The following is a 26,967-nucleotide window of genomic DNA, read 5'->3' on the forward strand; positions in this document are numbered from 1 at the left end:
CTTCATAAGATGTTGGGGTCATTCAAGGGTGTTGCCCAGAGTGTCCTCTCAGCTTTCATTGTTTCAGATTTTTGCTTGTATTGATGGTGTGCAATTTAGTTCACATAAGAACATGATAGATTTTTTTCTGGAATACCTGAAAATTTCTTTCTGCATCCTTCCAAGTATCTAAATAAGCTAAAACAAAGAAAGCAAACCAAAAGAATGCAGACTCAGTTGTCTGTAGTCAGCAGCTTTCTCAAATCCTGCATTACTTCAATTTATTTTCCTTGCTGTTGATCAATATCTTCAAATGTGTAACCCATTATCAATGCAAACTGTGAGTGTGTGAATCTGTTTTTCCCTGCTCTGCCAGCATATGATTGCATATTGGACTGGGTGGAATCACCACAAAAACCCCACAAGGTGAAGTGCTCAAGGTTATACGATGGAACAAACCCACATTTTCACTACCTGTCAATATTTCTGCCCATACAAAAGGGGAAATGGGCAGCAGTGGAATAACTGAGTTTATTTTTCACAGTAGATAAGAGACTGAGATGCTGCTGCTCTGCTCCAGCTGGGCATGGCAGGACCTCTGTTCTTATTTATGCACTGTAAGCAGAGCATCATTGCTGTATGGATCAGGTCCCAAAAAGACAGATTCCTCTGTTGTCCCCCTCTGGGGAACATTAGAGCAAGAGTGACAGAGAGCAAATTTCTGAGACACAGTTTAACATCCCTCATCCAACTGGACACCAGGGCACTTTTCACCCATGTGGTGCAGGGGTCCCCCAGCCTGTCACCCTCCAGCCTCTGGTTCTCCCAGGGTCTCACACTGGGATTTCACAAATCAGAACTGCCACAGGCAGTCCCTGGTTCTCCAGTGCCATCATGGTGTTGCTAAGGCACAGCAAATCTGTAGGATCCAGATCACTCCCAAGGGAATAAAAATGACTACTTAAGCTGGTGAAAACAGCCATTCACAGGGAAGGTACTTGACATTTCTTAAACCCAGGGTGAGATATCAACATTCTGAAACAGAAAAGAAATCAAATATATTTTTTCTCTTCTGAGTTTATGGTTTGTTGGTTTGTTTGGTTGGAGATTTTTTTTTTTTTAACCTTTACAGTCTTTCAAAAAAAGACCAGATCCAGACTTGAATTAAGAGAAACCATGTCCCTTTCTGACCCCAACTATTTCTCCTGCCAGTGATGCAGCACACATTTCACACCCTGCCCAGAACAGGGTGCACCAGGCTGGTTGCCATACTCCCTGGTGCTGTTCCCCCACATCTTTGCTGGGCTTTGACTTACACACCTTCACACTGCTCTTCCCAAGCCACGTGCCTTGGAGACAGCCCCATCCTGACCAAAACTGGCAGCTGACACTTCAAACACTTGCTTAAGCTGCCTGCAGATATCAGTATTTATCATCTTTCCATTGCCACGCTTCTCTCTGTAGCTTTTAGAGTTAAAAACTTTCCTTTTGGGTTTTAAATGTGAGTGTAACTTTTTATTTATGTAATGGCTTGAGCATCACCATGTAATCTCAAGTGCTTCTCTCTCTTTTAATCTAATCAAATAACCCAAACCAGTCTACTCTTCAGGTGGAGACTGGTTCCCTCTCCTTAAACTCCTCTGGCTGTGGCCACTTCTGCCTGTCACTTCAGAGGGTTATGGGCACCTTTAATTCTGCTTGAGCTACAACTCCTTCAGAATTCTGTGAACAGTTTAAGGATTCATTATTAACACAATTCAATAAATTTACAATTTGTGTAGTTTTAGAGCTATTAACATTTAGTAGTACCTGCTGTCCAGCCCATTTCTCATTCAGAAGAATGTTGGCAGAGAAATGCACTTTTGACATATTACACAGTGTGGGTCATCATTTAAAATTTGAGACATCTACCAGCACATAAATCTTATTTAAAATGTCAAGAGAGAACAGAAAAATTACACTGGTCTAAGAAGTCTTGTTACTAGAGTGCTAAGGATATTCCCATTTCCCTCTGTATATTTCCATGTTAATATTTTTTTCTGTATTTACTGAGTGAGAAAAGGGAAACAAGAGCAGCTGTCAATAGGATGCTCCAGGGAAATTCTGGTTTTTTTCATCAACTCTTAGTTTCCTCTTTTATATTATTATGTTCTGGCATTACTTTCCTTTCTACTTAGAGTGTGTTTAATTCCTACATCTCTTGTTTTGCCATCCAGTGATACTCTAATGTCTTCCCTCTCCCTTCCTTCCTCTTAAACATCCAGAAGTTCCCCATATTAGATGCTGGGTGGAATTCCCAGTCACCCTATCCCTTCTGCTACAATCACAAGCAGTAACTCCCAGAATAAATTCCTACCACCTGTAAGTGAAATACAGCTTCAACCTCCCAAGTTTTACAAAGAGTTACTTCCAGGATTTTTTTTTGGTAGCAACAAAAACATTTCAAAGGCTCATTTTAATTGGGATATTAATGTAATTTTAGACAGGAGCTTAATTTTTGACCTAATGATCCTTTACATATTTTTTAATGTAAAAAAGTGGAAAGTCAAATGTGGTGTGCCTCACATCCACACAGCTCAGCACAGAGCAGAGGAGTCACACGACTCTCTCTCCATCTGTACAGGACTATTCAGTCCTTGTGCTCTCAAACCACCACTTCTGTGATGGGCAAATTTACTCACTTGATGCTTTAATGATGAAATTAAAAGGTGAACCTCTAGTTCACTATCCCTGAGCTCTTTCAGACTGATAGAAAATGAGATTGTGTCGCTGATGTTGCTGTCTGGTGAGCAATTTTCTTCCCCTTCACCTACCAAAATCATGAGCAGCTGGGAATAGTTTGTGGACTCTGCATCACTCAGCCACTTCTGATTATAACAGCTCCTCTGCTCCAGACTCTGTTTGCCAACGTGGCTGCAGCTGCACATACACAACCCTCTAACACCATTCAGAATTTGCAAGGCAAATTTGTCTTGTGTCAATGAAATACAAAATTATTCTGTTTCAACACAACACTTGTGGGGAAGAGAAAACCTGGGCTCTTCAGTCAGCTCTCCCAGTAAACCTTGTTTAGGAGAATTTCTGTGTTCAGAGTAAATAATTCCCACAAATGGAAGGGGGTCTAGACTCTGCTATCAAGGAGGTCCTTTTCCAGTTCTGGGATGTTGAAAACCTATGTGAGTATACAAGAAAATATTACCTGGGTGTGACGTAGTGAGTTTGCTTATGTCACATTAAAGGTCATTTATCATTTTTGCATCACTGTGCAGCTCATTTTCTTCAGGGTTTTCAGAACAATATAATTGACATCTCAATTCATTAACTGCTGTCTTTAAAGAAAATGGGGATTCTGAGATGGCTGGCCAGGAAAGAAACAGTTTGTGAAGATACAAATGATGATATTGACTGCTTGACAAAGTTTTCAGTCTTATCCAAGATGTGCCAAGGAATACATAAAGATTTTCCCTTTCATACTGAACAAATAGAAAACAATTGTTAAAAAAGATTTTGCTACGGTATAGCTCTTTTTTAATAGGGAATATTTTTCTATTTGTAAAAACTTTTTCAATGGAAAGTATTGTGATTTAGAGTTTAAGAAACAAAAAAACCCTTTCGTGACGTGGAGATTAATTAAAGAGTTATTATGAAGATTACATGACAGAAAAAACTAAGAAGAACAAAGAGTTTAGGCACTAATACTGCCTTAGATTGTATTCATCAAAGCCAGATTTCTTACAGATTTAAATGATCAGCTCCTTTTTTGGCCTCCTGGGTAGATAAGAGTATTATTAGGGCATGAACTGGAGTCCTAGTATGACACCCCAGTCTGAAACTGATAGAACAGCTTTAAATATGAAATTTATCCTAATACATTACATTTCCACCTCTTATGTGGATCTACTTTCCAAGTAAGATTCTTGGAACAAGACATCATATAGAGGCAAAATGCAGGAAGGTGATTAACACAATGAGAGAAAAATGGGTCTTTGAGGAAAACAATGTATTTTGAGCTCTTTGTTTTCAGACTCTTTGTTAGGGGTTTTCTTTATTTATTTTGTGATTTTTTTCTGTATGTTTTCAATACAAATTTTAACATCAAGGTCACCAGAGACAACCTTTTTAAAATGGTGTAAGAATTACTGATTGCAATGATGTGAGCATGCTCCCCACACAACGATTTTTTTTCCCCTTCTCTACCAACAATTTTCTTTATCAGTATCTTTTTATTTTTTGGATTGCCTATGGAGGTTTATAAACCTGCTATGTTTTTATAAACAATATTTTCTCAAACATCTTTTTCACCTTCCATTTTATTTCAAGATTTAATTGAAAACTTCCCTCATGTGGGTTGGAAAAAACTCAAAATGTTTGATGTGCTCTCACCCCTGGCACAGGAGCCGTGCTCCTCTCACTGCTTTGTTGCCAGATCTCCTTCCGTGCTCTTTATATTCCTTGGGTCTAACCCCTTCTCTGCTGCTGCTTTCTGAAGTGCTCTTTCTGTGCTTTTCTCTGAATTCCCAGCCAAGAAAACAGGAAGAGAAGGAGAAGTGTGGCTGTGTTTCAAAACACACCCTGGATCTCCCACTTAATCCCCTTGTAGCAGATTTGTCACCCTTCCTTTCATTGTCCCTTGTCCACCTTTCAGGTCTGAACTTTTACCCCTCCTCTTTTGTGTTCTGCCTCCTCCAGTTATTGGAGCTTGGAACTGCATTATTCCAGCAGGTACAAAGGTGGTGTTAAGATAGAGTTCATGGAATCAAATTATATTTTCTATTCAAGAATTGACAGTATATTTTACTTCTCAGAACTGAGATAGATGGAAAAATTAATAGAAAATGTGCTCTTATCTGATGATGCCTCATGGGTCTTCAGACTCTCTCATGGCATGAACAGGTTGATAGATATATACAAAATAGGCTAAATTAAGGCAGATAATTTCTGAAGCATCCCTGTCTAATACTCTGAAATATCTATGTAGAACCCTTTAGAAGAGTAATAATAGATTATAAAGAAAGTTCATTTCTTCAAAAGAAAAGCCATAATATTTCTTCAAAGAAAAAAATAGCTGAAATACTACAAAGTATTTCAGCAAAGAAATGGCAAAGAATAAATTACTAAAATACTTTTATTGAACTCAAGAAATAAATGGTCTAAAACAATAATTATGTTGTTTTGGGCTGTAAACATATAAAAATGGAGTTATTTTACATATGAAAGCCAAGACACAAAGTGAACTATGCCTTACTGGGAACCAGTAATGAATCTATTTGAAAATCATGTAAGCAAGTATAAATACTCTCAGTGAAATCATGCTTTTATGGAATTCTCCACAGTTTCAACTGATTAGGTTGACAAGTACCTATACTTTCTTCCCAATTTAGAAAGCAAAAGGCAAGGAATTACAATAATAAGATTTCAGATGGTATGGCACAGAAGAACTTAGCTAGTTCTCTTTGAGAAAACAAAGGTTGCACCAGATATCTTTTGAGGTCCCTTTTAATACTGTTATTCTGATTCTCTGAAATTCTAAATCTAACATGTTATCAGCATGGGCAATGATTTTCTCCTCCATCCCAGAGGATCAGTTGCTGGTGTTGGCTATAGGCTGTTGCTGTGTCCCTTCAGGAATGAACAACCCTATTCATGTGGTGTGTAATATTTGGGGCAAAATTCACATGATTTGGCAGTGGACATCCCCTGGTTCTGCAGAAGTCCTACTATACCTTTATATGCCTGTTCAAAACCAGCAAGGTGTTTAGGAACTGGTGGTAAAATTTGTCCTGACCATGGTAAGTGTGTATATTTCACACCTATTTTTGTTTAAACCCTGTACTGTGTTGTGTTTTGTGTTGCTTCCGAGTCCTTTCTCTTCAAATTCTTCTTTGCTTTATCCCTTAGTGGAAAGACTTTTGTGTTGCTTTAATGGGGCCAGGATATTGGTCCAATCTGAGTTACTTCCAGTTCCAAAGGGGCCTTTAAGTGCCTTTAACAAAGCAGCAATCTTGTCAAATTTGTGCAAACAGGGTTGGCTCCCTTTAAAAGCTGTGTGCTATTATAGCTGGGTGATTAAATGAGCCTGGAAATTCTAAGAGAAGATAATCTTGCTCTGCTCTGTCAATGTAAAAAACTACTGAGCCTGTATCCTGTGTAGATTATTTGTTGGAGACTGAGTTGTTATTATCACTTAAAAGTCATGATGGCCCAGTGATTGCTTAAGCAAAAGGTGGCACATTCTTGGTAGGAGAGAAATGTAATCTGTACTTGATATTCTGATTGAATGTAAATATTATTCATGGCATATAGCTGAGTCCTCTTCCCTAGTGGTTTTATGGCTTGGGCTTCATTGGTCTTCTATTGCTGAGCTACATCATTTCCTAAATATATCATCTGTATTGGAAGCACTTAACAAGTTCTGGATTGACAGAGTGTATGGATCAGTGGAGCTGGAGACCATTTATCTTTTAAATTATCTAAACATATTCTTCCCACTGTGTCTACTTTGGTTGTCATGTTCGGGTCATGGCATATACTGTACAGGTCTCTTGATATTTTTCTGAAAATACTTAATATTTTATGAGGTATCCTTAAGGAGGAGAAAGACATCAGAAAGACTTCTCTCTGATTCCCTTTCTGTCTTAACAAGTACAGGAGTGGATTTCCAGTGGCAATTACAGACTCAGAGGGCAGGAAAGGGTCAGAGCTTATGTCCAAAATGCCAGGCTGATCCAGGCCTCATGTGAAGATTGTTGGTATGCCATTTGCAAAACTGACTCTTTCATAAGACCAAATTTATATGGAATGTCTTTGTGTGGAATTTCTAGCCCCACTTCATTTGCCATTTCATCACATACCCCTTGAAGGAGACATCTTTACATCATAACTGGTCCATCTGAAAAAAAATTTACACTTTGGTCCTGAAATACACCCTGGCTGGAAACACTTGAAAGGGTGTTTCTGAAAGGGAGCTGCAGCTCCCACCATGCTTCCAAGGATGAATTGTGGACAGTTTCCATGGCCTGAGTCAGAGCTAGGAGCTGGAAGCCATTGGCATTCAATGCTTCCCAGTTTTGGAGCCCACAGGCAGAGCTGAGAGCTCTTACCACACAGAGGCAGATCAGAGTATCCTTTGCTGTGTGTTTAGTGTTTCTGTTTTGTGTTTAAAAGGATCTCAGGCAACTTCACAGCTGATGGCTGCAGCATCTCCATCCCTGCCTTCACGTGGGCCGTGTAACTCGTTGCATAAACCATGTCAGGATGGGTTAGTTCCTCTTTGCAAAGCACTCTCTGAATGCTGAACAGCGCTTGCCTTTTATCTACACCTATTGGTACACACAGATCTCGGATTTAAAAGTCCTGTGTGTGATGTGCCTGCCTCAACAGGGGCTTTTTGTGTCTTCCAGGAGCTGTGCTCAGCTCAGTCCATTAGGGTAAAGTTGCTTCTTCAGTAGAGTCACTTATGATTTACACTGGGGTAAGTGAGACTGGAATCTGGGCCTTGATCTTTTTAATGCAAATTCATCAATTCTGTTAGATAAAAGATGAAAGGAATCTATTACATTCTTCAGTCATCCCTTGAAACAAAATCATTTGATTGGTTCCAGGCAGTAAGAAGTCCCTACTCCTGCAGTTATCTCCAGATATGAAACCTGGGGTTAGTGACCAAAGCTCTTGCTGGAGATATTTATTTTTCATGGATTAATCACTATTAATGATGAGTGCTAATAATGACAGAAGTGATTTCCAAGTTAAAATGTAAGAATGCAAAACTTAAGGTTAACATGTTCCTCTGGTGTTTGACTGAGCACTGTGTGTTTAAAGACACACACCTTCTTTTACTTCAACATGTTTTATTCTCCTTTTAAATGCACACCTTGATGTTGATCTGACAGTGGTGCAAATGAGAAGGTGACAGAGGTCTCTCTGATGTAAAATCAAAGTGAATTCAGATGCACAGTGCAGACACTGGAGAAGTGTGGAGCACAGAGCATGTAAACATAACAAATAGCTGCACATGCTAAAGTATAGCAAGTGCCAAATGTCTACAACACTGCAAATTGACTGCTATGACAGCAGATCTTGCAGTGGTGTTCTGAAAGGGAAAGCAGAACTCGATTACAGAGATCATAAAATCACCCCCTCCCTTGATCTTCAGCTGCCTAAACCAGGAGAGGCAGAAAGAGCTGGCTCTGAACAAACAATCTTTTATGGGTGATGGATGTGGCACTGCTTTGTCCAGTAAAATTGCTGATTTACTAATAGTTAAAAAATAAATCCTTTGTGATGACACCAACCTCTCTAACCTGCTAAAGAAAGTGCAAACAGATGGGTATCTGTGTGACTGTGAGTGATGAAACCAGTCTGGAGAAATACCCACAGCTCCTGAGGAGAACTGATATTGCAGCGTGCAGGAACATCACCAGCATCCCCATTAGGGTATATTCATTTTCTTTGTGCCAAGAATATGACCAATGATACTAGGTGGTTTGATTTAATGGATCTGCCTCTTCTAGCAAAAAAGCAACAGATATTTTATACAAAAGTGAAATGTGCCCAGGGAAGCCTGGACAGATTTAAATTCCTCAGGCTTTCCTCTTTATTGCAATGCCAGCAGACTTAAGGGACTTTTGACCCTACTAGTAAATTTTTAAATAAATGTAGGATACCTGCTTTATGGGTCTGAAAGGGACAGAAATAGCTTTTTGTTTCTGATAGGAGAATCTGTTAAAAAAAAAAAATACTTCCCTTTATATGTGAAATTCCATACTGGCTTTTCCTTAAGACTGTTCTGATGTACTTCCAGAAAAATTGCAACCAAGTCTGGTCGGTTTAAAGTGATACAAACTGCAGATACAGGCCAGGTAAAATATGTAAAGTGAGAACAGAATGAGGCCCTGCATTTTTAGAACAGATAAATGTAGCTCAGAAACTTATTTTTAGAGTTACATAGTTTGCAGTAAGTCAAGTACTTCGAGAGATGAATACCCATCACATATCAATGCTGAGGAAATGGTACTTTGCTGATTATAAATCAAAATTGAAGGTCTTTTTGGGTGCAGCTCATCAAACACTGACTTAGGAAACAATTTTCCTCTGGAATATTTTTCTCCTCAGCAGCCTACAAAGGCAGTTGGGTATTTTTTGTGGTTTCGCTATGAAGAAATACTTATCCTTTAATCCTTAAATCTCTGCAATTGAGTATAATTTCATGTCAAAAGCAGCCAATAAAAGTACAAAATAGGGATTAGCAGGAGTATTTTTAGATTAAAATTACTTGAGTTGGAAAGAAGTGGCACATAATCTCAGTACCTTCACGAGCACTATAGCAAGCTGAAGAGGATTTGTTCTGTTTCATTTGAAGACTGATGGCATAAGTTACATGGGAGAGAAGCTATTATTACAACAGGGAGGATTTCACAATAATCATAATCCACAACTGTACATAAATTTAATTGAGAGTTAATTCTTTTTTGTCTGATATCTTTTAATCATCAATACTGTACAATACTTCTGCTTCTACTGGCAAAGCACTTGGGAAGCAAAGTTAAACCCATCATTTTGGCCATAAATTAGGACACTCATAAAGCTGCAACAATTGCTTCCATTTCTAAGTATTAAAACAAATGACTACTCTCATTTAACCTTGAGGCACAAGATTCTCATTGCTTGTATTGTGATACAATTCACAGGAGTGAATATTAACTTCTGTTGGAACAAAAAAAAATAATTCCTCTGCATTCCCTTCCTGAAGTGTTCAAGCTGGCATCATTTGCAGCATGAAGTCCTGGCTCAGTTTGCATATTTAAGAGAAAAGTGTAAAACAATCCCCCTGCCTCTGATATACAGCTCTCTTTTGAAGGAAGCATGTACTTGTTTCAGGTCCTGATACCTGGGATATTTCTTAAATCTTTGCCTGGAGTTGTATATGACAAGTATGAATCACAGCAAATGGCAGCTTCTCTCTGCATTCCCCTTTCTAGAACACAGACAAATTTATTGGTTAATGTTTATATAAGCACAGTGTAAGTGTGCCTGATTTACTGTACCAATACCTGCAGCTGTAGAATGTCTGCTCTACTCCAAAGCACTTAAAGGACCTTTGGGGTGCACAATGTGTATCCCATTATCCCATTAATGACAAGGTGCAGATTTGGGCAATAACAGAAAAGTTATTTATATGCACAATGATTTTTTTTCTTCCTCAACCACTTTTACAGCTTCCCCAAGTTATAGAAGAGTCAATAGCTGGCTTAGTGATGCTGGCAGACTAAGTAATACTCTGTACATACTCATTGCTAAGGAGAGAAAAATGTTGAGTTTATTTTTGTGACCTTTAGATTCTGAGAACTGGCTAAAATCAATTTATAGTTCCAAGAGATGGGATGATACCTACACTAAGCAGTAAAATTGCTTCCACTTTGGTAGAGTGTGTTAAAATATAACAGCAAGGTAACAATCATTGATTTGGATACATAATGGGAAGTGAAGGGGGGTTGGTCAAGTGCAGGAGGTCAGGGAACAATTTGACAGGTTTCAAGTCACTCTGTCTTGAATACTTAGGAAAAAGATTTCAAGGCATCTAACCTGGCAACTACTGTTATTAAGGAATAAACATGAGTACTCCTGGCAGTAAAAAGGGGACAATCATCCAGACTGTCCCTATAGAGCCACACATTGAATGATGGGAATATCATTGAGAGAGAGCAGGATCAGAGGACAGTGCTTGCTGTGCCCTTGCCACTTTGTGCCTGAGGTGAAGACCCAGCTTTTCTTTTACCACAGCAGAAGACCTCTTTTAATGAAGCCTTCTCTTCAGTCCTCAGAGATTAATGGGAGCAGCTGATTTTCAGAGCTCCCCAAGGAAGATTATTGCTCAGGCTATGAACAGTACTACAGAAATTCTTTAATTATCTGTTGCCTTCAGTTGTTGGTATAGTTCTTCTTGCATGACACATTGTTTATTATTGTCTTCACAGGTCACCTTGCAGAACAGATGCCTTGCAGCAGAAGAATTAGGAAAGAAGGAGGGCTAAGTGATACTGGCATATGTCATGTTCTGATCTTACCGAGGAGGAAACAAATCCTGCATTCCTGCTGAAATACAGATGTGGTGATTCATACCATTGAACAAGTCCTGAATTCCCCCTAGTAGCAAATGAGGTGGTTAATCTACTGGATTTCAACTCATGGAGCCAGGTATTCCTGAAATAATTCCTGCCAGCTGCTCCTCAGGTAAGAGTGACACAACGCAGCCGTCAGCGCTTGATCCCGCAGTACAGCGTGCTGTAATGCCATGCTGGCTCACCCTGTCTCACAGCCCTTCTAGGCAAAACATTTTTAAAATTCTAAAAAACCAGAAAGTACCTGCTCTGGGGACTTTGGCACAGCTCCTACCATTTCCAAAAAACCCCGCAGGGCAGCGGCCACAGAGGTACCCAACGTAGGGGGGCTTGCGGTCGAAGCACGGCGCTCCAGGGAAACACGGCCTGCTGGCACAGCTGGGCACGCGTGCCACAGCTCCTGCACGGCCAAAACAAGGCAGGTCAAGCATTTATTTATCATTTATCAGGTGAAAGACATACCTAGAATTTAGCCCAGCTAAAGCTTTATAACTGTTTTTATTCTTTTAAAGTCTAATTAATGCAAAATGTTCCCAAACCTTGAGCCAAACAGGAGAATGTCCTGTAGGCACAGTGTAACAGAACAGCTGTTTCTCATTAAAGCAAGATTTATTAGTCCTCTAATTACATGTTTTCAAGTTTATTACTCGAAGTTGTCTGGCATTTATCATGTAAAATACAGAAACTGTAATTTTCAGCATAAGTGAAAGATTAACTGAGCGAGAAAAGGTATTATTGACATCTTTTTGGTCTTTTATAATTGGAAGGTAATTATCAAACCTTACAGCACCTATACTGTACTTTTGAAATTACACTGTGAAGTACATATGTTTCTGATCTGGAAATCATCCTTAATGTGTCAAATCTTGTATTACAGAAAACTGCTTTAATTATCTTAGGACTGTATGCAAAATTTAACACTCTGGTAGTATATAATATTTTACCACTTATGATGTCAGTGAATAGCAAGTGTATATGAACTGCCTGTGAAGTATTTAATAGTGTCAAGACAGAGAACAGATGATGAACACAATCTTAATGATGGTTGTAGATCCTTTTTAATTGCTTCCAGTGAGGTCTCCATCATGATTCTCATGTATTTTCTGCATTATTCTTGCACTTTACATACAGTATCATGATATAGGATACCTGCAGGAGGCAGGTTCTGCTTAGGGGTTGGCTGGCCTGGTACAGATATTTAAGAAAAAAAAAAGAGGGTAGGAAAAAAAAACCCTTTTATTTTACATATAAAATATGTTATTTTTAACATATACTATATGTATATAATATATACATATGTAATATATATAATATATACATGTATGTTATTTTTACTTATAAAATACGTTATTTATCTGTTGTCTCTATACAACAGATATGACCAATCTCAATTTTTTGCTGCCTGCTTTCACTGGGAAATCAATTAAAATGCAACACTCATTAGAGCAGGACCAAACAAGCATTGTGCAGGTGCACACCCATGTCAGAGAGGGCTGCAGCTCTGGGAGAAGCTACTGCCACAGGCAAGTTCATTCCTCGTGCTGATCTCATGATTGAAACTCAGTAGCAATTCAGTGGTTGCCCATTAAATATTGAAATGAAACACCAGCATCACTTGGTCATGGCAAGCTGGCATAAGCTGCCACTTTTATCATCTTGCTTTGCATTGATCACTACAATTTGGGGTGGTTTTGTCCTACTTCAGAAGAGGTGATGTCTAATTAAGCCTGACCACTGACTGTTGTTGTAATGTCTCCCTTCCATGTCAAACTGCTTAGCAGCAATCCACAGTCTGATGTACTGAGTGGTTTTTTCCTAACTCATTTTTTCTTGTGTTATAAATAGCTAGTTTGTGTTTACTGTTAATGTGCTAAAATTAACGATTTCTGAATCCATAATCTTTCCCAAATGAAAAAGATTTCATATCCTTGTATACCTACCATGTCTATCACTTATGTTAAAATTCTTAATTACAGGAGAATCCTCTGTCTCTGAGGATTGCAGTGGCTGCTTAACCTCAGTCCTCTTCAATTCACCTTTGCCATTGCTTAAAGCTTCTGTAATGTCAGCAGCAAGCACAGCTGTGGAAAATATCACAGAGACAAAAACAAGGTGTTAGAGCTGAGCTGTGACTGATGATAAAAAGCCACAGCAACAGCAAATCAGGTAACCTGGCACAAGTTTACTCTGGAAATCAACAAGCAAATAAAGGCAGATCAAGTGGGTCCAGCTGCTGACGCACAGCAAAGCTTCAGCCAAGTATAGGAAAAGTTGTTATGCCCCAGCTTTCTGAACTTTGCTTGTCTGGGAGTCTTAATGTGCACTGTGATCTTTCCTTGGAAAGGCTCAGGTCAAGCAGTGTCTGACAGCACTGCCCTTGGATGGGGACGCTTGATGCCCCTCCTTGAAACCTCTCCTCTCTGAAACTCTGATGAGTGTGTTTGTTCAGTCAGTTCAGCTGCCAGCTTCGTGTGTATTGAAATACTTGTGAAAACTGCACGTGGATGCAATGAGGAAACTCTGAAAAATGTGATTTTTCTGCATAATTTTAAGATAATGAATTAGGGGTAAAGTCTATGTGGATAGTGCTGCAAGTCAAACAATTATTGTCTTGGGTCTCTTGAATATTCTCTGCTCTTAATAGAGCCTGAAATTTTGACTCTTATATATTTATTAAACAATACAATGAGCTGTTGCTCATTTTACAGAACAACTTCAGTCCTCCTTCCCTTTATACTCACTTAAGCAAGGGAGGTATGAGCAGGAATGTTAAGTTTCTGAATCAGAGCTAAAAATAATGATTTCTATCCTATCCTATGTGAACAAATAAGCCCTTAGGTTTATTCCTTCTAATAAATGTTCATTTCAGAAACAGATTTTTTTTTTTGCAATTAAAAAATGCAAAGTAAGAAATGTTACATTTCTCAAAAACACATTATTTGTATATCCCTCCTTTATGGGTTGAGTTAAAATATGTATTTATGAAACAGGTGTAAAATCACTTTGAAATAACCAGTGTGGCCAAAAGATACATCACAGAAAATTTTATATACAGGTGTTTGGCAATGTGATTGAAGGAGTGTTTGGTAAATCTGGCAAAAGCAGTGCTGCTGGTGCCAGGGTCCTGCAGCTACCACTGTCTGTTTACAATGGAGATTTTTTTCCTTTCTTAGTCAATATGAGGAAATGTTAATGGCTGCACAGGAAATATCTGCATCTTTCACTTCTAGATGTCTTTGGAAATACCAAGAAACAAGTAAAAAGTCTTCAATGTTGATTTATCTCCTTTTAGTTAAAAAAAAAAAATCTTTTAAAGAAGGCTTTTACCTATGTGACTGAAACAAGCAGAGTGTGTGTGAGTCACATCGAGTGCACTGGGAAGGGCTCAGAGTACAAAGTCACCATAGGCTCCCCAATAAAGAGTCTGTTGCTCTAAAAGCAAATATTGAGCAGATCTAAAACTGTTCATGGCCCTTTCTATTGTAAATGCAGGTGGGAAGAAATGATGATGTCTGACTCCAGTTCAGAAGGCTGAATGATTTCTTTATAACTAAAATACATTAATATACTATTTAAAAGACATACTAAAACTACATACCTACTTTCTCTAACTACCATAACTAACTAACAACTTGTGACCCTCTCTGAGAATCCAGACACAGGTGGATTGGATTGGCCATCAGGCCCAAACAATTCTCCAAGCACATTCCACATGAGAAAAACAAGGAGCAGAAATAGAAATTGCTTTCTCTTTCCTCTCTCTGTGCTCCCCTAAGAAAAAATCCTGAGAGAGAGGAGAATGTGCCTGCCACACCTTTCCTTCACTAGCTGGGATCTGAGGAATGACTTCATACCAAGCATCCTCTGGGCTGTGTCCTCTAATGAAAGCACACTTTGGAAACAGGTCAAAGGATGGAAAGGTTTGGCACATCGACCTTCCTCTTCCTCTCCTAGCAGCTGTCACCCAAAGCAAAATCAGCCCTGGAGGTGCTCACCAAATATTCAGTCATGGGCGTACATTTAGGAGTAAAATAGTGCAGAATGTGCAGAGTGTCCTTGGAAAATTATCTATCTGAAAAATACTTTTTTGTAGGCTGTGGTGCTCATTCTCTATAAAATGAAAAATAGCAGAGCAATTTGCTAATATTCACATTAATATGTCATGACAGTAGTCTTTTTTGTACATTTAAGGGTCTGTACTTGAAATGAGTGGCAAAATACTCAATTAGGGATAATAGCAGTAGAATTGAACCCATTCCCCCACCCCCCCCTCAGTCTCTTAAAATAAATCATGTAAAACACTTACATTTGCAAGTTTTACCATTTCCCTCCATCCCAGTGGGGCAAATTCCACATGCATAAGATCCAAAGGTATTCGTACAAGACACTCCAGGAAAACAAAGACTCTCTTCACATTCATTCTTGTCTTCCTGACAAGTAAGCCCTGTGGCAAAGCAAAGGGGAAGTTAATAAACAGGAAAGGTTCCCTGTTTATAGTTCAGCTCAAATGTTGAAGCAGACAAAGGCTCACTTCTCAGCTACAAACTCATTACAGGGTATGTCACTCATGTTCCAGCCAAATTCCCCATTGTCTCACTTAAACCTGCTTTTATCACACTGTTTATTGCTGTCATTATTGGCACCAGAAGTGCTGAATTTGAGACTACTGCTCATGGAAAGCTGTGCATGTAAAATAAAAATGCACATAAATGGAATTAATATTGCTCCTGCATTTCATGTCTTTGCTGCTGTTTTTGTTGTCTGATTAATGTGAGATCTTTGTCATGTGTTGAAGACCCCCATGAATTGGGGTTCTTCATTCTTTGATTTAAACCCCATTTTGGCTTTAGGATAAGAGGAGCCATGTACTGACCTCCATTGTACTTTCTGTTACTATGTGAACCTCACATAACTGTGAACTAGCCTGATAGAGTCTGGTTGAAGGTAAACCTTACAGAATGATCAGATTTTTAAAAACAACCCAAATTTTTCTATTTAAAATCAAAATTTGAAGGAACATTCTGAAAATGTCACTGAGCCACAGTACTGGTATTCAGAGGATAGGCTGCCACAGGATCTGAATCCAAAACAATATCTCTTGACTATTGCTGATTTTAGAAAGGAGGTTTTAAAAATCCCTTAAAGCAACTGATTCTCAAATTCACAATTTTGAGTGACTTAATGAATCAAATTAAGGGAGAGTGACCCAAAAGATAAAATTACTATCTGAACAGCAATGAGGCAGAGGAATCAAATATAATGTTGTTTAAAACTCCTCCAGGCCTCAGGTGCTGCTGTCTCTGTGCACTTGGGCAAACTTGCTTGGCTGCTGCTGGTCACAGGATGTACAGCCACAAACCAGCCCAGACCACTTTTATTAAGGCATCCCCTTTGTCCCTGCAGGAATAAACAAGGAGATTGGGACAGCTTCTGGAGAATCCAGGGACATGCCTCAAGACATAGCACCAGGTACAGAAAGGTTTGATCCATATCAGATACCCAGATTTATTGTGACAAAAGGTCTAAGGATAAAAGAATCTTTTTCTTTCTTTTTTCCTTCAAAAACAAAACAAAAAAAAATTGTCACAGAGGAATGAATTGCAGGATGATAAAAACAGTGCATTATTATTCACCTCCTACAACATAATCTCTCATTGCTTCAGCATTGCAGACAGCTTCCACTAGTCCTTTCATGTTAAAATAGTATCTCAATGTAGAAAACTAAAATTGAAGTCTCTTTATATTTTGAGCTGCCTAAAAAGCCAGTGACATCACCTTACCATGCCTGCTTCTTCTTGAGGAAAAAAAGAACAGCAGCATGAAAGCCACATCCCTTTTCCTGTGCCATCTTAACATAACTTATTATGGTTTTCATGCTTCTTGCTTCGTTTATTGAAACAGGACATCACACAGTGTTGCAGGGCCAGGCTTACCTTTTCCCTTCCCTTGTGAAATTTTGGCTGTTTATATTTCATAATTCAGTTAGCACATTCCTGGCATCAGGCTGCTTTTCTCTGATGCTGATTTCTGGTGATGCATTGGGAAATGATTAGACATCACATGGAAAATATTGAATGAGGAGCCCTCTGATTAGATTAGTAATTACTTTCTTTCTCTGAGTATCATACAAAGACTAAACATGCTTCCATAAACAATGAGAGGAGGATCAAAGTTCCCAGTTTCAGTAACAACAGTCACTTCTCCCTTGGTCCCTCTCATACTTTCCTTCTCACATTTCAATACTCTATTTTCATTGCAAAGGGCTGTCTTTCACATCTCAAAGACAAGGGCATTACAGAAATCAAGGAACACTATAAATAGCAAGATAAAATTCAGCCCCTTGGCTGATTTTTGTGATGTAAAGGTGAAATTATGCAAACATGGCTTTTCACACAGAGATATTTGATTTTAAACAGTGTCTGACCAATTTGGGCATAATGACAAACCTGATGATTTCTCCTTCTCCAAGGAGAAATGTTTGCAAAGACTGAAACTTGGCTGCATTATGCTGAAGAAGCAGCAGAAATGCACATGAAACTGCACCAAGAAGTGTCAATTATTCTGTTTACACGACCTCCTGTGCACTGTAGCACAGGGGAGTCTCAACTGTCTTGGCACTGCTACAGTACAAATAAAAATAATAGGAATAGAAGTTCATCAAGTTCCAAGGCTGAACCATCTGTTTGTGTGCCAGCTATATTTCTCCATCCCTGCATGGGAAGTTGTTTGAGAAAATAAAGTCCTTTCATGCCTTGATAGGAGCTGACCACCTACAGATGCAAAGAAAGATTTTTTGACTGTGTTCACATTAAGTTGAGTCTAAAGGAACAGAAAAATCCCATTTAGGGTCTCTATGGTTATTAGAAACCAGCAACAAATCCTGGGAGTTTCTTCAGTTTCCTGAAATATAAAATGAAATTATGGTTCCATCTTGCTCCTCATCCCACCCCAACTTTGTATTAATCACTGGTATATGGGGAAAGAAATAATGATTTTGTGATTGGGATAGTTATCAAGGATGAGTTCTTGCTTCCTGTGGCCAAAAGAATAAACAACAGGGAGCTTTGTTATCTTGTTGACAATGCAGATGAAAAATCAATGAGCTTTGAACATGCAGAGATCCAGTAATAATTCTGGAGTCAGCCTTCTCTCAGATTTCCTACTGGTTTTTCTCCCTGCCTTGTTGCCATTCTTACATTTTACCCTCACACTGATGCACCCGAGTTGCTGCTTCCCTTGCAGGGGTGCTGGGGAAGCTCTCACAAGTTCACTTCTTGTTTCTGCTGCCTGTTTACTGTCGTTTGTAAAGATTTGATGGTGAAGTGGTGCTGTCACTTGAGCTGCACAGCATTGCCTTCTCATTAGATTATTGATGGTTTTCTGGGGAATTGAGGCATAAACACAGCATCAAGAATGAGCTTTTATTGTTGTCACTGAACCTGCCCTGAAGTAAAATCACCTGCTTCCCAGCTGGCTTGCAGCTCCACTTGTTTATAATTTTTCACCTGCTATTAAAACTTTGAGATGTATTCCTTTTTCACTCAATCATATTTTATTTTCTTTTGTTGCTTGTGTTTTGGCATTTTGGGAAGAACCAGGAAAAGCAGCAAAACCCTTGCACTGTTATTTAACTTGTAAGATCTAAACGTGAAGGCAAACCTTATTTTTCTCTGGCCATCAAGGTTCTGTGTGCCCTTGTCTCTCCAGTCAGCAGGCCCACTGAAGTTATTAACTCAGGGAATTATATTGATTTTTATTCATTTAATCAATCTCCTTACAGGCAATCCAAACTTTTTCTCATTGTATAGCTCCACAAATTACACATGAAAAGTTCCCAATCTTTCCTGTGCTCGTAGGAATGTTTTTTCCAGGGGATTACAGACATTCGGCATGTGTTTGGTTGGCTTAGGGATTTTTATATTTTGATCAAGCTTTTATGTTAGAACTTTATTCTCCCTGCTTAGGCTTGTGTGTTCTTGCCTCAGTGGAGTCTCTGGTGGTGTAAAGACTTTGGACAGCAGCAGGCTTTGGCCATTAGGTAGCATTACCTGGAGTCAACACAGATTAGGTGTCACAGATCTTTTAGGCCATTTTTATGGACTTCTGAAAGATTTTTCTTTTATATTTCTTCTGGAATGTTATAGAAATGAAATCTGGGCTTGCAGTCCCACATGACCAAAGCAATAAAGCTGCTGACAGGCAGGAAGGGTACCTTGCCCACGGAGTAAAATCTGTTCACTGCTTTTGTTTAAAAATGAGTGTTTTTCTGTATGTATGCACAATAAACAGTAATAATTATGTGCATTTGATGTTACTTCTACTTTATTTTTCAAACCCATAACACTGGCAGCGGCCAACCTCATGGGTCTCAAGAATGTGAACAGAGCAGGGGGTTAAGTAATCATCTTTCTTCCCTTAATTTCTTAAAATCACATTTTGGCCAGCTTTTCTGGTTTTGGCTTGGATAGAATTTTGAAACCAGGGAAAAGCCTTTGAAGAGTTTCAGGGGTTAGATTTTGTTTCATCATCATGTCTGACAACTCACTGGGATTGTGATTTTCTAATTCTTGAATTTATTGAAGCTTCAAGAGGGACTAAAGGACAATTTATTTTTCAATGTTTTCCATATTTTCTTCTTCCTAGACCTAAGAAACCTCATTTATTTAAAGGACAATTTATTTTCCATGTTTTTCATATCTTCTTCTTCCTAGACCTAAGAAAACTCATTTAATTCTAGTTCTTTCCTCAGCTTAATTAAGTGAAATTCTGCCAAGTGCAGAAAGGCTCTGGATCTTTGCCTTTTCTCTTTCACTCAGTCTTCTCCTAGCTCATCTCATGGATGAACAAATCCATGGGAAATGAGCAGGAAGCAACAGAGATCTGGGAGGTTCACATCTTCCTTGCGTGATCATTTCAGGACAGCAGAGCTTTAGGCCATTTTCCCTCGTTATCAGCTAGAGAAATATCATCTCTCTATGCCTAAGGCTAAGTCATGGCAGCAGGAGAGCAGGATTATGTTTGCAGTCCATTTGGAGATGTTGTGGTCGTGCTACACTAATCCTGTAGCTCAGAACATCTGTGGTTAAAGCAGAGATGCAAACAGAGAGGTGTTACCTCCCAGACCAGCGGGGCATTTACAGAAGTAGCTCCCCACGCTGTCCACGCAGGTTCCGCTGCCACAGGGGTTTGATTTGCAGTCCCTGATGTCTTCCTGGCAGAATTCTCCATCAAATCCATTTGGACACAAGCACAGGTATTCACCAAGGCCTGGAGGGTATTTAATATTGGTGACACATGTGCCACCACTGAGGCAGCTGCAGGGCTTCACTCCAACCTGGAAAAGGCAAAAGGGGATTCTGGTAAGGTTCCTCTGAATAACCACAGCTGGGATGTGTATTGTTCCCCTTTAGGAAGGGAGAGATTTCACTACAAACATGTTATCCAGTATTCTGAAAACTTATTTCTAACCAATTTCCTTTGTCTAGATAGATGGCCTTATACTCACTGCACTCATTTATTTGACTGAGAGCTCCACTTCAAAGGGATTTCTTTTTTCATCATTTAGGGGCAATTTCTGATTCTTTATAAGGAAAAAACCCCAATCTTATTTGCTGTAACAGCAGATTTCACATTGTATCTGAGGGCAGAATTTGTTCCTTGTTCTTCAAAGAAGAAAGAAAAAATCTTTTTCTCTTTGCCTGCCTGCCCACCTTCCTCTTTCACATTACAAATGGCTCCCAGGCAGGAACATGACTGTGGCATTCCTTATCTGGTGTCTCTCTTCAGGGAAGGGAGATCCATGGTTGTATTTTACGTATGTACAAGAGCTGCATTTCCACAGATTCAAAGCTCTGCATTATCTCCCCCAGATAACACAGGTCTAGCTTGAAATATTTCCATTAAAGCCATATCTAGGCTCCAGTTTCCCCTTTGCTGTGTGGGTTCAGTAGATTGGTATTTTGTGGTTTGAATGAGCAAAAATAGGAATCTCTGGGAATAAAAATCTTTTCTTCGCAAAAGTGTTCTTATGTTAAGAGTCTGCATCCTGCTTTATTAGTTCATCCGATCAGAGGATTAATGTTAGCCCATACAATAAAGACAAAGCCATGCACAAGCTCTGCCAAGAAACTTAGAGTGTGGAGTAAAGACATAAGAGCAAGACATCCTCTAAAAATATCATTGAGAATGAGTTATAATCTCCCTTTTATAGCTAAAGCCTGGTCTTTTATGTTACATGCTTTTTTTTGTGCAATCCAGATGCAAAATGTGAATTTTAAAGCAGATTAATGAACCATTAAAAGGCTTTGCAAGAATGTTCTTTCAAACAGCAATCAATAGCACTCTCTCTTGTTCCCTGTATATATAGTTTCTACGTTCTCAGAGATATTTATTCCATTAATTGATCATTATTGCCGTGCTGGATATTATGCACTTATGAGGAAATAGCCGAAGCCTTATTTTTCAAGACAGTAACAAATTATTAGCTATGATGACAATTGCACAATTGCGTTGACGTGACAAACAGGTTTGTTTTGTTTTTCCTTTAAAATATTCTTTCCCTTACCTCAATAGAGTATCTGCTCTGTGCACTGCACTCATCTGACACAGTGAATTCAAAGGTCTGCATTTCTTCTGACTCAACTTTCCAGAGGAGCAGGCCAGCAGCAGAGAGCCTGGCATCCCGTGGCCCAGCCTCCAAGATGAATAGCACAGCTGACCCTTCTGGATCCACTGCTATTAGCTGGTAAACAAAATTCTCACCAATAAATGTCAGCAGCTGGCTGGAGGGGGCCTGGAACACAGGAGGCAGGTTGTCTAAACAGCAAAAATGAAACCATGATTACATAAACTCCAGTTTCTCCCACATAAAGGTTCTCAGAGTGGGTCTTTGAAGGAATGCTCTCAAAGAAAACATGCAGAGCATGCCCAGAGGCTGATGAAGGAAGAGATTTGTGTGTTAGAGGTAGCAAATAGCTTTACCAAAAGAGCACCTTTTTCCTCCCCCTTTTTTTTTGTGCCCTATTTTTGTCCCATCCTGCACTTTGATTAATTTTGATGTGCTATCTGATATATGGGAGAAAATAGTACACGATTTCTATAACCTCCCCCTAGTCCCAATTCTTCCTAAATCTGTAATTAGCTATATTTCTTATACTTACATACACATCTAATCTACCTATCATCTGTCCATTTAAACATAAATAAAATAAATCTCAAAATGCTGAATGACAAATGAGCTGGGCGGGCAACTCCGAAGGAAAAATAAATTGTAACTCTTCCACTGAGTAGGCTCTCCTGCCTTTACCCATGAGGAGTAATTAAAGGAGCAGTTTGAGGGAATTCAGTTGGACATTCATCAGGAACAAAGGTCTTTTCAGTGCCAGCAGAGATACATCAGTGATGCTGAGACTGCCCATCCCCAGTGACAGTGGTGTGTATCACGCCACCATTGGCACTGTTGTTTCTGGGGTCGCTGTTTACACTCAGTATTTCCTTAATGAAGATAACACCTCTAATTTTACAAGGCTATTTAACAGCAGAAGGTAAATGCTACCTGAAGACACTTTCAATGCACATAGGTAAGGAGGACAAGGTAGAGAAAATTATTACATTTTATAATTAGAAACCAAGGAAAAGTAAGATCAGATGAGTACCCTGAGGTGACAGCAGCTCTTTTCAGGGCCAGGAATTTCATCTCCATGTCCTAAGCCTCCTCAGTCTCAAGGCAACTCTCCTCTTTAGCCAGTAGTACAAATTGACAGGTATTGATATTTAAAGGAATCTCACCGTGTAATTTGACAGTAGTTTTGTTTAACTTAAAGCACATTTCTAATACCCAGGATTCATTTCAAGCCATGCTCTAACATTATGTGTTCTCATAAGGACTCCTTGCAATATGCTCATGGGAAATCATCATTAGGGGTTTTTTTGTGGTGCATATAATTTTCATCCAACTTTGCTTTTCATAGCAGAGCTTAGATGATGCAATTATTTAAATATGTGTCTCCTTTATTGCTGCTGTGCTATGAGAGCTTTCTAAAATGCTTGTCCAGCAGATTGTCCTGGCATAACTGTTGAAAGCTTCCATCTATTCATTTACCTTTTATTTCCCAAACACTAAAGCCCTGGAGCCCATAAAAGTTGTGCCCAAAGTAATCAATGAAAAATTGATGCAGGGTATGCATTTAGGGATAAACACAAAGGTGTTAACTGAATGGATGGTAAGTGGAAGTGGTAGGCACAAAACAACATAAAATCAGATGTTTTGAAAGGAGTCTGTGGAGGAGTGTTTCTAATGCTACAGAGATCTGCTTGCCATCCAGTAAATATATATACACTCTCCCTATTACTGCAGATCTTTTAGAGAAGTTTTCACATTTTGGAAAAAAGGTCTGACAAACCCTGACTTCTAAATATTTTTAAATTTTGACATCATTTAAAAGTGAACAATGAGTTCACTTTCAGAGTTCCCAAATTACTTCTAATTTTATAAATTTCAAAACAAATGCAGTTTTTACTTTTTAAACCATTTTCTGAATTTGAAAATCAAGCTGTCTTGGTATTATAATGAGTCTGTCAGTGTAACACCAGCATCAGTCCATGCCCTGCTGCTGCTCTGGCCAGCAGAATATAAGGTCAGGTTGGATGTGGCTCTGAGCAACCTGGTCTAGTGGAAGGTGTCCCTGCCCATAGCAGAGGGTGGGACAAGATGATCTTTGAGGTCCATTTCAAACCCTTCAAAACTTTCTATCATTCTATGACAGAAAGGAGGCAAGGTTTGTGAGTCACAGATAATATCCCTCATTGGATTAAGTATTTTTCTGGGGAAAAAAGCAGCTTTCAAGTGTACAGACTCTCTTTCAGATCTGACTCACTCTTAGGCATTTTAACTACTCATCCAAGTGATATCCAAATAGATTTTTAGTTGGCCAACTTTTGGAATGTAATAAAACTCCAAACAACTGAAGCAGACTGGTTCTGTGACTCACACACCTTTCTGTAATGTGTTTGGGTTTACAAAGCCTAAAATGCAGAGAAACTCCTTCTGGAAGCACCACATGGATTTACATAAAAGCAGTAATACAATCTTTATATTGACCAGATGCAAACATGCTCATGGAAGGGAGGAGATGGGCTGTGAGGATAATGCTGCTGGAAGCACGGATTGCCTGTAAAGAGTGGGGTGAGCAATGGTTGTTGTTTACACTGGGCAGGTGGCCATGAAAAAAACTATGATTTAGTCTTCATCCTTCAGGAGATGCTTCAAAAGGCAGCCTTCTCCATGACCCCTGCCTCGAGGGGCTGCAGAATGAGCCTCTGGGTTCTGTGGCAGTGCAGGTAATGAGTGGCTGATCGCTTGGACTCCCTGTCAAGCCAAGCTCTGCTGTGAGACATTTCATAGGATTTGGCTCAGTGAAAGAAAGCAATTCTTCCAAACACCAAAAATGCATGCTAGTGTTTTAAAAACAGTATTTTCCCCAAATTGCCTCCTTAAAGATTGGTACCTGCGAGATGCTGACAGAGATATTTGGGGTTCATCACCTTGAGCTGACAGACTTGGGCACTGCATGAGGCACTGGCATATCAAATTCTAATTTTCAGGCTTTTTTTTTTTTTTTCATTTATTAATCTGAGATTTATCAGGTTTCAGACACAACAAGGTGCATAGTGCATGCAGTGGTGTCTGCATTTCTGATGTACCCAATTATTCCCACTGCAAACAGTCCACGTGCACTGGACAGGATAGATTCAGGTTAGCTAAATGGAGGAATATATTTAATAAAATGAGTCATAAATTCCCAGATAAGTGCTTCTAAATTCTAGAAAAGAAACCCCTGTCTTACTTTCATTAACAGACCAGGTGAACTTAGAAATGTCAGGTTCACAGAGAAGACAAGGGCTTGTAGGGCTTGACTCTCCTTCACCATAGCAAAGTCCATCTATATTGCATGTATTTTCCTGCCAAAAAAAAAAAAAAAAGGAAATAAAAATGGGTTGGAGGTGAAGGCAATTTAAAAAAAGAATAAGAAAGATAAGAAATTAGCAATTATTAATTTCTGGATATTAGCAGAAATTCACTTGTCTCTTGAAACAAGGAAACAGCAGCGAATTAAATGTTGGTGCTCTCTGCTTACAGCGAGGAAACTATGGAAGTTTTCCAGTTCCAGCTTGGGATCCTTGTAGCTTTGAATGTTTTAGCTTAGGCAGTGGGGTGGTGCTTTGTCATAAATGGATGATGGATGCAATAGAATGTGACTCTTTTCCCATTTGCACACTTGTGTGGTGTGTGTGGTCACTATTCCCAGCTGGGACTGTTAATATGGTGAGTGTCAGGTATCCATGAAAGGTCAGCTCCATGGGACTCCCTCTCAGGGTCTGGGTGTCGGGATGACCCCAAGATTGTAAAAGTCCTTGTTCTCCCAGCCCGTGCAGCCAAAGAAGGAGTCAGAATGCACAGGGTCGGTTTCTCAAGGTTGTTTATTTTCTCTTATCTATAGCATTTTTTCTCTGACCTGCTGAGCTCTGTCCAGCAGGTCGGCCATGGCATTCTGCTCTGCACTCTAGGGTGGCATTTACTTTTTATACTAAAAACTATATGAGCTATGTTTACAATAGCCAATATCTATCATTTATGTCGGACAATGTGTCTCTACCTTAAACCAGTAGAAAAGTGTCACCATCACACCAAGACATGGAGGACATGAAGAAGGAGAAGAAGGTCAGGACACACCCAAATCCCTCCATCTTGTCCCCTTGAACCCCATTCTAAAAAACCCCAAAATTCTACTTTTTCACCCTGTGTTAATTCAACTACCACACTACTCAAACTCTTGTGGCTTGCAATTCCTCATACAAAATTGGCAGCTTTTTCCACAGGCTAAAATGGAAGCCACAGGTGTTTTTGACTTCATGCCAAGGTCTCTGAGCCCCCTGCCAGGGTCTGGAGACAGCCAGGGCAGCCAGAGGGATGTCCTGGACTCCATCAACTCCCAAAGCCTGAGCCTAGACGAAAGCTCCATTTGAAATATTGGATTCCTGCTCTTTATAAACATTTGCAAAAGCAATGCTATCAAAGCGGAATAAAGAAGTGCGTTAGAATTTAGGCTCCCATGAGGGATTTGTAGAGAACAGCAGAGCACCATGGTGCCTTGGTGGGGCAGAACATCCCAAAAGACATTTGTGAGGGGATGCTCTGTGGGCACAGCAGCCTCTGGGCTGACCTGCTCCTCTCCCACCAGGGCCAGGGGGGCCCTGTGTGTCCCATGTGGGTTGAAGGCACTTGGGTTATCTGGGAAGGGAACACAAGGACATAATTAACAGATGGAGTTAAAGATGTATCCCATGGGAAGGTTCTGTGGAGGAGTTGGGCCTTGTAGCCTGTGTTGGGCAGGTGGGACTTTATCTGACTATGCAGATTCCCAGGAAAACTTGGAATATTTCTGGGAACAAGGGGATGTCCTTCCCACAGTGGGACAGCAGGATGGACAAGCTACCAAACACATTTTTCCCTTTCCTTCCTTTGTTTTTCTGAGACTGATATGTGTCCTGTTACTGTCCCTGTGTTTTCTGTCTACTGCTTTACTGATGTCCCAAACTTCTTTTGCAAACTGCATTAGTCAATAATACCGCTTTAGGGTAATGGGTAAGGTAGAGAAACAAAAAGCATTCTCATAATGGCCACAACATGATAGAACATGACAGATCTCCAGCATTAAAACCTGGATGTTAATTATATTTTATTACATTGTTGTTTTCAAGGGCTTGATGGTCTGATGAAAAAAAAAAAAGATTTTTTTTTCTGATGTGATACAGTGTGGTACAGAATGTGAAATGGGCTGGTATAAAATGTCCCCTAATTGAAACACCTTTT

The 26,967-nt window shown here is 39.5% G+C and overlaps 1 protein-coding gene across 1 annotated transcript in view; it reads right to left on the bottom strand.

Annotated features, from left to right (window-relative positions):
* The window catches only part of LOC128791082 (von Willebrand factor D and EGF domain-containing protein-like), a 230,157-nt gene that overhangs the window by 101,740 nt on the left and 101,450 nt on the right, over nucleotides 1–26,967 (bottom strand). Inside the window, exons 15-20 of the mRNA XM_053948448.1 lie at nucleotides 24,941–25,055; nucleotides 21,661–21,911; nucleotides 20,211–20,430; nucleotides 15,403–15,540; nucleotides 13,037–13,177; nucleotides 11,341–11,496 (exon numbers count right to left, since the gene is read on the bottom strand). Of these exons, the coding sequence (XP_053804423.1) occupies nucleotides 11,341–11,496; nucleotides 13,037–13,177; nucleotides 15,403–15,540; nucleotides 20,211–20,430; nucleotides 21,661–21,911; nucleotides 24,941–25,055 (1,021 nt within the window). The remainder of the gene's footprint in view (nucleotides 1–11,340; nucleotides 11,497–13,036; nucleotides 13,178–15,402; nucleotides 15,541–20,210; nucleotides 20,431–21,660; nucleotides 21,912–24,940; nucleotides 25,056–26,967) is intronic.

Source organism: Vidua chalybeata, chromosome 7, assembly GCF_026979565.1.
Source record: "Vidua chalybeata isolate OUT-0048 chromosome 7, bVidCha1 merged haplotype, whole genome shotgun sequence".
Taxonomy (NCBI): Eukaryota; Metazoa; Chordata; class Aves; order Passeriformes; family Viduidae; genus Vidua; species Vidua chalybeata.